The sequence below is a fragment of the Sinocyclocheilus anshuiensis genome, unplaced genomic scaffold, assembly GCF_001515605.1.
Source record: "Sinocyclocheilus anshuiensis isolate Anshui unplaced genomic scaffold, SAMN03320099.WGS_v1.1 scaffold94, whole genome shotgun sequence".
NCBI lineage: Eukaryota > Metazoa > Chordata > Actinopteri > Cypriniformes > Cyprinidae > Sinocyclocheilus > Sinocyclocheilus anshuiensis.
In genome coordinates, this window is record NW_015546049.1 from 20,989 (window position 1) to 30,504 (window position 9,516).

General features: G+C 38.3%; 2 protein-coding genes across 2 annotated transcripts in view; both read left to right on the forward strand.

Annotated features, from left to right (window-relative positions):
• Window positions 1-902: 902 nt before the first annotated feature.
• On the forward strand, window positions 903-3,495 carry LOC107699076 (zinc finger protein ZIC 2-like). The gene is made up of 3 exons (XM_016500244.1): window positions 903-1,994; window positions 2,418-2,581; window positions 2,677-3,495. Exons 1-3 carry the CDS (start codon window positions 1,055-1,057, stop codon window positions 2,863-2,865), a joined length of 1,293 nt encoding a protein of 430 aa, XP_016355730.1. The 5' UTR covers window positions 903-1,054; the 3' UTR covers window positions 2,866-3,495.
• Window positions 3,496-5,120: 1,625 nt separating this feature from the next.
• Window positions 5,121-9,516, forward strand: part of pcca (propionyl-CoA carboxylase subunit alpha) — a 56,198-nt gene continuing 51,802 nt past the window's right edge. The window contains exons 1-2 of the mRNA XM_016500253.1: window positions 5,121-5,196; window positions 6,118-6,189. Coding sequence (XP_016355739.1) covers window positions 5,143-5,196; window positions 6,118-6,189 — 126 coding nt within the window. The 5' untranslated portion in view covers window positions 5,121-5,142. The remainder of the gene's footprint in view (window positions 5,197-6,117; window positions 6,190-9,516) is intronic.

Sequence of the window (9,516 nt, forward strand, 5' to 3'; positions counted from 1 at the left end):
GTGACTTTACAAAACATACAAAACATATTTATTAATTGGAAAAAAAAAAACGATTTTGCGAAATTGTAAAATGGTTAAGACATTTTCGTTAAATTTGCGATTTATAAAGATCAACCTAAAAGCAAGCGTTTTATGCAGTTGTGCATTTTGGTGATTCCCGAACAAAATATTTACAAAATCGAAGTCAACACTGACATGCTGCAGGTCTCCATAACGCAATAGCGCGCACTGCACAAATCTGCACCCAAACCCATGACATAAACATTAAAATCTCATTCACTGATGTGCTATACCTAGGAGACGTTAGTTTATAGTAGAAAGCTTAGAATTAAGGACAATATTAAATGTCACAGTGAGCGATTTATCGAATCTGTTCAGTCGAGAAAGATGTTTTACAGAAGTAAATAAGAGAAACCTACAAATTTATGTTATAATTTACCAAACCGATGTGTTTAATACAGTTACTAAATTCAAACCAAGTAATAGCCTAAGAATAAATAATGTACCACAGTGTTTAGTATTTCATTCATTTCTCCCCCTCACTTCAAGCACAGATTGTTCTCTCGTAAACGCATAAAACTGGGCGGAGCCACAAGAACCGTCAGCTTTGATTACTCACGGTGAGTAAACGTTTGATTGGACGAGTGAACATGATTTGGGAGTTACACAGACCAATAAGATTCTTAGATTTGGGAAACGGGGTTACAGTCGTGAGGGGGCGTGGGGTGCCCTGGAGAGACCCCAGAGATAAGCGCAGTCAGGAGCGCAAAAACACTCAGTTGGATACACGACGCACAGAGAACCTGCGCAACCGCTACAAGTTTCACTTTGCGCGCACGAAGTGTACCGATGTACACATTTTGTACATTTCTGCAGCTTTTCCATCGTGTCAAAAGGATTTATTTCATTTGACTCTAACTTCATCACTTGGTATGAGTTTTAATTAACCGTATTAGGCTACGGGCAATTAACAGCCACTCAGATTTGTATATCCTACTTTTGTTTTCTTTTTAAACTCGGGTGTAGTCGCATCTTGTAATCAAAAACCGTTGCGATGTTACTAGATGCCGGCCACCAAATATCTGGTTTAGGGGTTGGCACGTTCACAAGGCATCACTCGGCTGTGAGCGAGACGCAGGACAGAGATATGAGTTTCATGGAGTCGGCACACATGGGCGCATTCAAACTGAACCACCCCGATTTGTCCCCGGGCCAGAGCGCAGCGTTTGCGCCCCAAGCAACCAGCTATTCCGCGGCCGCTCTTGGAGCGCATGCGGCGGCGCACGCTGCCTCTTACGCCAGTTCCACGTTTAACTCCACCAGGGAGTTTCTCTTGCGCAGCCGAGGCTTTGGGGATTCGACTCCGGGCAGCGGACAACACCCCATCTTCAGCTCCACAGCAGGGCCTCTACATCACTCCCATCCAGAAGGTCAGGGTCACCTACTTTTTCCTGGAATCCACGAGCAGCACGGGTCCCATCACGGCTCCCATCACGGCTCTCCAAACATCCTGAACGGACGCCTTGGAATACCCGGTGAGGTTTTCGGGCGAACGGAGCAGTATCACCAAGTGCCCAATGCGCGGGCCGATCCTTACAGTCAGTATGGCCTAAATATGAGTATGAACATGACGCACCATCCCGGCGCATTCTTCCGCTACATGCGACAACAGTGCATCAAACAAGAGCTCATTTGTAAATGGATCGATCCGGAGCTTGGTGACCCAAAAAAATGCTGCAGCAAAACTTACAGCACCATGCACGAGCTGGTCACACATATGTCCACGGAGCATGTCGGTGGGCCAGAACAGTGTAACCACGTCTGCTTTTGGGAGGACTGTCCACGGGAGAGCAAGCCATTCAAAGCAAAATACAAGCTGGTGAATCATATCCGAGTGCACACGGGAGAGAAACCCTTCGCGTGCCCCTTCCCGGGATGTGGCAAGGTGTTCGCGCGTTCAGAGAATCTGAAAATACACAAACGGACACACACAGGTGATTATCTATCGATGGTCTTTTAAATACGACCTTTTATTTAATCATGCAGCAGGCCTACTTGAGTTGAAATTGTCATTTCAGTACCAAATCCAGAACTTTGACCTTGCTCTTCAGTTATGTCACACAACATTTTCTCCAGTGTTTGTTACACACTGGTGTCTCAGTAGTCAGTGGACAAGTTAGTTTAAGGTTAGAAATCCTATAGTGATTTTATAATTAAAAACGGATGCTTTTGTAAGTGTGAATTGCTCTTAAATTTTAATGCGTAATTTGGTTGCGCATCATCCCTTTTGCAGCATCAAAATCCGCCCACTTGTTTGAGAGAGTAATCGTAATAGTAGCATTCATCGATTCTGCGTGCTAAAGTTCTAACCAGCGTGTAAAACATACATCTAAATAGAAAATATTTGTGTCTTTCAGGAGAAAAACCGTTCCTGTGTGAATTCGACGGCTGCGACAGACGTTTCGCCAACAGCAGTGACCGGAAGAAGCACATGCACGTTCACACGTCTGACAAGCCATATCTGTGCAAACTGTGCGACAAGTCTTACACTCATCCCAGCTCTTTAAGGAAACACATGAAGGTGAGAATTCAATCCATCTGACAGCTATTCTTTGTTCACCAATCTGTTGGTTTAGTCCGAATGAACTGATTCTAACTGTTTGATGCCTTTTGCAGGTTCACGAGGATCAAGTTCCGGTGGTCGACTCCTCTCCTGCTGGAAGCTCCGGGTACGAGTCCTCCACTCCCTCCAGTTTGATCTCTCCGTGCTCGGAAACGCACAGCACCATGTCGCCGGACTCTGCCGCGCTCAGCAGCAGCGGCCACAGCAGTTTAACGTCCAATTTTAGCGAGTGGTACGTTTAAGGACCTCGCCAAAAACTGCATATAAAAGGAAATATTATTTGTAAATAGTAAATGAGGGTTTATGTTCTCAGCATGTCTAAGATTCAGTGTTGCACTGTAACTGAAGTAAGCCGGAAAAGTATTATGTGATTAAAACGAAGGCTGTTTTCTTATTTGAAGAATAAAATGTCCTTTGGTAATTTTCCAAAGACGAAGGATGGATGCATATTTCTGACTGTATAAATGTTTTGAAGTAAGGTCGTGTCAAGTTACGGTGTTTGAACACAATATTTCTGTCATGTAGAATATTAGAGCTATTTGACGTTACGTGATTGTCTTACCATAAAAGTATTAACGGGGATCCTAAAGTGCCGAAGTCAAATGTAGTGCGTTAAAATGGACACAGTTCTGTGAATGTATTTTATTGTATTATTTCCATGTATGTTACACATGTCCGGAAATCATCCACTTCGAGTAGCTAATTTTGAGAAAAGCCTCTTGTTCTTAAATTATGGTATAGCTTATTATGTTTGATTAAAAATACAAAATATTTATGATAAGCTCCTCGACTAAAATATGTACAGAATTGTTACCTTTAAAATGTTTGTACATTGTTATTCAGTTTTAAGATGTAAATTCTTGCAATAACTAATGCCAATCCGTAAAATGAAGGAAAATATATAAAGACAATAAAATTAAACCAAAAATAAAACCAAAAGTCTCATTCGTTAATTTACAATTTATAATGATAAGAACTGTAGGCTATATACATAGTTTTTATTTTTATTTATTTGTTTGTTTTTTTTTTACGTTTTTTCACATCATGTACGACTACATTCACAAACACAAATGGCCTGAAAGTCCTCATATAAAAGTAGGCCTATACTCGTGTCCTCAAAAAAGTTTCAGGGAGTAGATAGGCCTAGCTGTATGATTGCCTTTACGTTTACAATAAAATAGAAATTAGGCATACACGGTTATTTTCACCATCCTTTGCAGCACTGGTTTTCTGGGTGTTTACTTTCAGGGAAGTGTGTCAATACAGAACAAAGAAATAAAAATGATAATAATAATAATAATAATAATAATAATAATAATAATAATAATAATAATGTGATGAATAATTGTACCTACTTGATATGTTCGCAAATGGAAAAAACATTTTAAAACAATACATGCACTGTAAAAAATGACCGTGAATTTAACGGTAAAAGACTGTAAAAATGCTACAGCAAAAACCTGTTAAATGGTTAACGGTAAATTCCCCTACTACATACGGTGAAAAACTGTATTGGACATTACATGCATTGGACATAAATTTTACGGTAGTATACCGTTTTTGGAAGTTAAAAATACCGTATAATTTACAGTGAATAACCGTAAATTGACATTCCCAGAATTCCCTGCGTTACATTTCAAATTTGATGTTTTTTTTGTTGAAATAACTATGTTTCTTAGTTTTTTCTTATCAGTTTTGTATATTAGGGTTGTACCTAGCCTACCTAAAACGGCTCGTTCTAACACGCCCCCACATATCTACGTGGCTCTGTGGGAAGATTTGCATAACGCCGCCCAAATGTTATTTGGCCGCCATAACTTTTATTGTCACTGTAGTATTGTTGCTACTGCCATATCCTGAAGGCGCTGTGTGCTTCATTGTGAAAGCGAAACTACTTTGTTTGGTCTTCCAAAAGAGGACGATATCCGCTTCGTCATGCCTAGAGCTGATCCATGCTGGTCGCTGAGGAAATACAACAGTATGATAAGGGGCGTAACATTTCCGTCACACGCTTGAGGTATTCGGCCAATCACAATGCATTGGATAACTGGCCAATCACAGCACACCTCACTTTTCAGACTGATGAGCTTTGTAAAAATCGATGCGTTTCAAAAAGGCGGGGCATAGAGGAGAAACAATAATGTACAGTATGTGGAAAATAATGTTTTTTTTTTACTTTAAACCGCATAAACACATTTCATTACACCAAATACACAAAATAATGTTCTTTTTAGCAGCATCATATGACCCCTTTAATAACTACCACCCATTTTGATCAAATATTTTAAATAATCTTTCATGCATAGTCATAATTTAGGGATTCGTGCAGATGCATAGTAGTCAAGGTCACGGCGGTTTTTATCAGCAACCTGTCGTCCAACTTTCAGTTGTTGTCTCCCCCCTCCTCGGGCACATTTCGGTCTCTGACACATCTGATTGGTCGGGAGGGCAAACACCCCCAAATTATGTGTGTTACGTCATAAGAGCGCGCCGCTCTGCTCTCCGCAGCTCCGACTATCATGGCGGCTTACAGAAGCGCTGCAGGTTTTCAAAGAGTTTTGAATGCTGTTAAGGTGAGCTTTAGTATTTGAAGTCGCTGCATGATGGAAAACAATTCATATAACGAATCTAATGATTTGATTTGCCATGTTATCTGTCTAAGCGTCCTGACTTGCCGTAAAAGATCCGCGAGAATTTTCACTTGACACGATACACGGACAGTCTCATTGATTCATAACTGTCAAGTATTATTTATGAAACATCACTTGCTCGCTCCTTATAAGTTTATGGTGTGTCCTTCGTTGCTGAAATCACGACCAGATGTCTTTATCACTGATGACTGTGAATTCACGTCAATGTCAAAATGATTTCATAAAGTGTTTCGCTGATGCAGCTGTGCCGAATGTATTTAAAGACGTTTTGTCTGTGCAGCGAAAATGTATTTAATATTTGACTAAAAGATTCCTAATAACAACTTTGAAAACAGTTTATATCTTTGATTGGATCTAATTTCCACTTTTATCAATGACAGTCAGTCAGTAAGACAGTTCTTTTTGCTGATTTAAACTGTAAATCACAAAACGTGTGTCTATTTTTTTATCATGAGGCGTGTTCTAATAGTGGGTTTTTCAGACATATGAATTCAACACAAATGCCGTTGTTGTTCAGAATAATATTTAGACAATTTTATTACTGACTTTATAAAAAAAAATCTGTCTTTCAAGTTTTTTTTTTGTTACTGTAACTGAGCACAATTCTAGTGGTCCTAATATATTTGTCACTTGTTTTATAAACCAGAGGTGCCTAAACTTTTTACTATGAAGGGTCAAAAGTTGATTAATTGAGGTGTGCTGTTTCATGGGATGTTTCTCCAGTGGTGGGCCAAATCAAAGGTCATCACGGGTCACCTTTGGCCTGCTGGTCCTGGTTGGGCATCTCTGTTATAAACAGTTTCATTCAGTCAGTGGTGACAGCATTGTCTCTCTGTCTTTTAGCATGTCTGTCTTATGCAGAGGTGCGGTGTTATAATCTGCCGGTACTCTACAGTGTATGACCCAAATGAGAAGGTAAGTCTGATAATAGGAGTGTTTGATATTCATGGATGCTTCACTTTTCTTTACTTGTGCATCCTTGTTTCCTTTCCGACATCTTAGTGCATGAACACCATGCTATTTTAATGGATTTATATAATTTTTGTTTGTTAGACCATATGATAGGATCCAAGTGAGATGTTGGGTAAAAAGCAAAATCATGGTACTGTCAGCTGTCTTTTGTCAATTGACATGTGCTTAAAGTGACAAGTGATTAAAGCTCTGTGAACACTCGAGAGCTAGTTGACTGCATTATTCATATGTACACTACTGTCAAAATATATATTTTTAATGATTTTAAATAGTCTCTTCTGCTCACCATAGTTGCCTTTATTTGATCAAAACTACATTAAAAACTGGAATATTGTGAAATATGATTACAATTTAAAACCACTGTTTTCTATGTTTATATTATAAAATGTGATGCAAAGTTGAATTTTAGCCGCCATTAATCCAGTCTTCAGTGTCACATGATCCTTCAGAAATCATTTTAATATTCTGGTTTGCTGATTAAGAAACATTTCTTATTATTATCAATGATGAAAGAGCTGTTTTCAAAAGTTTGAGGTCAGTAAGATTTTCAAAGAAATTAATTTCTTTTTCAGCAAGAATGCACTAAATTGTAATTCATAATTTTACAAACCATTTCTATTTTAAATAAATGCTGTTCTTTTGCACATTCTATTCATTAAAGAACCAGTAAAAATGTATCGCAGTTTCCACAAAAATATTGAACCGCAAAGAACTGTTTTTACTGTGTTTTTGATCAAATAATTACAGCCTTGGTGGGCAGAAAAAAACATCTTTCAAATTATTTCAAACCTTTGACTAGTAGTGCATGAATATTTATGTCTAAAGTAGGCTTTAGAAGCTGATTTTCAGAGGATTTAGTTTGTCATTAATGTTAGATGTTTCTGCATATTAATTGATCATTAGATCATCAAATGCTGCAATCTGTTGCAGCATTTTTGATGATAATTAATGGGATTGTTTTTTAGTGAGAGTGATGAGTAGCATCTGAAAAGTTTCCACTTTTCCCAGATGATGGACATGCCGACATGTCTGGAGCAGAATGTGGTAACTACATATAGATATCCATGGAGGAAACAAGGAAGCCTCAGTTATTTTGAGAAACACCCCATATCATATCAGGGTCAAAATTCTCTTCACATACTCTCTCAGCCTCTACACTGCCAAAAGCCTGTTGCGTCCATGTAGCTTTGATGTTTCATTCTCCCATAATCAGCCTTTGCCTGGAGGTGTGTTTGTGTGTTGTGGGAGTGGGGGTGTAGCAATATGAGCAAATGGGGAAATATGCTTTGAGTTTAGGAATGTGTTCTTCAATACACGTTGCCCTAGGCCAATCTTGACACATGGTTTATAGGCAGACACTTCCGTAAGTTTTTCCATAAATTGTTTACACGTGGCAGACAACATTAGCAAAGCCCCATGCTTTGATCTTATAGGCACACTAACATCCACCTTAAGTCAGAATCATCGAGAGCTCCCTCCTTTTAAACTTGTGTATGTTTATTACTGCACTTTATGGAATAGATAACAGGGTCATGCCATGTCAAATCAACCAAATTTCCCCGGCTCAAATTCTCGAATTTGTTAATATTTTTTTCTGTAGAAAGACAAACATAAATAGTGAAGCCAAAATATTAAATGTCAAAGATTTATATTTACTGAGTAATCCACTATTTTGTAGAGGGGGGTAAAAAAAAATGACCTTAGAAAGCTGGCAGCATCATTATTTTATTATGATATATTATTATGAGTCTATTAGTAAAATCTATTGACTTTAGCAATTTTCGTTTCGTTATATGCCAACGGTGACAGTTCAAAAATGGCAAAAAGCACTTCTTTTGTTTTTTGCCTCAAGTTTGCATGCCTTTAACTAAAGAAGTATTAAAGATATCTTAATATCTTTTTAGATTCTGGTTCTTAACAAACGTTCCTTTTGGTATCTTAATTTTAAAGGCCCTCGGTGGTTCAATCCCAGAGATACGGAGATCTTAATGCCGCTCCATGAGTAAATTGGTAAATTGTACACATTTTCAGTGGTCAAAAACCAAATGTGGGTCATTTTACATACAGCTGATACTTTTTACTTTTAAAGAGAAATATCTGAAGAACAAATAATGTTGAAACTCTATCAACACAATTGCATAGAACATACCTGTCTGAGTGCCGTAAATATTATTTTTTCCAAAGTTTGCATGCCTGTAACTCTAAAAGCATTCAAGATAGTTTAATATCCCCGCTACAAAATAGTGGATTACTCAGTAAATGTAAATCTGTGACATTAAATATTTTGGCTTTCTTCACTATTTATGTTTGTCTTTCCACAGAAAAAATATTAACAAAATTTGTTATTACAAATACAAAAATTTGAGCCGGGGACCTCTGGTTGAGTTGACACGGAATGACCCAACAGTAGTTTATAAATAAAGTAGTTTTTCTACCTGTTGTACCTGATACAGTTTAATTATGATAGATGTTCATTAGGGGTGGGAGAAAAAAATCGATTCTCCGATGCATCGCTATTCTCTCTTCAACGATTCTGAATCGATTCTGAAATGTTCAGAATAGTTGAAGAGAGAATCGCGATGCATCGGAGAATCGCTTTTTTCGATTTGAGCATGGTTTTTCCCCGCATATGGCACGTATGTGCGCTAGAGAAAATCGCGGTGGGCTTCATTGCACAGAATATGCATTGTGAGACACGTGCGCATTGCTTGACAGTGTGTGCTTCCACCCGCCGTTATTACAGTATTTTACTTTAGTTATGCATTCATTTATGCCGTTTGGAATGCAGTACGTATAAGATGCACGAAACTCACGTACTGACAGACTTTCACATGTGCTTTGTGTTTGATGTTCTGAAGCTCGATCTCGGCTGCGGTTAAATGCACTTGCATCTCCGAATACTTTTATACGAAATTGATGTAATCACAGTCAGTTATGTTTTCAGAACAGGACAAAACATCTGATATATTGAAATAGAAATGTGCATTAGTGTGAATCGGTGTGAATGCAGCCTGTTAAAGCTGCCACTGTCTGTGATCTCATCAGTAATAATCAAACAGCAATAATGCTGAGGAAAAAAGAAAAACCCATAACTATGATTGTCTGTAAACTTTCGGATAGCCTACTTAAAGGGTTAGTTCACCCAAAAATGAAAAGTAGCCCATAAATTACTCACCCTTAAGTCATTCTTTCAGACGAATCCAGTCGGAGTTATATTAAAAAATGTCTTTGATCTTTCAAGCTGTTTAATGGCAGTCAGCGGGTGTTGCA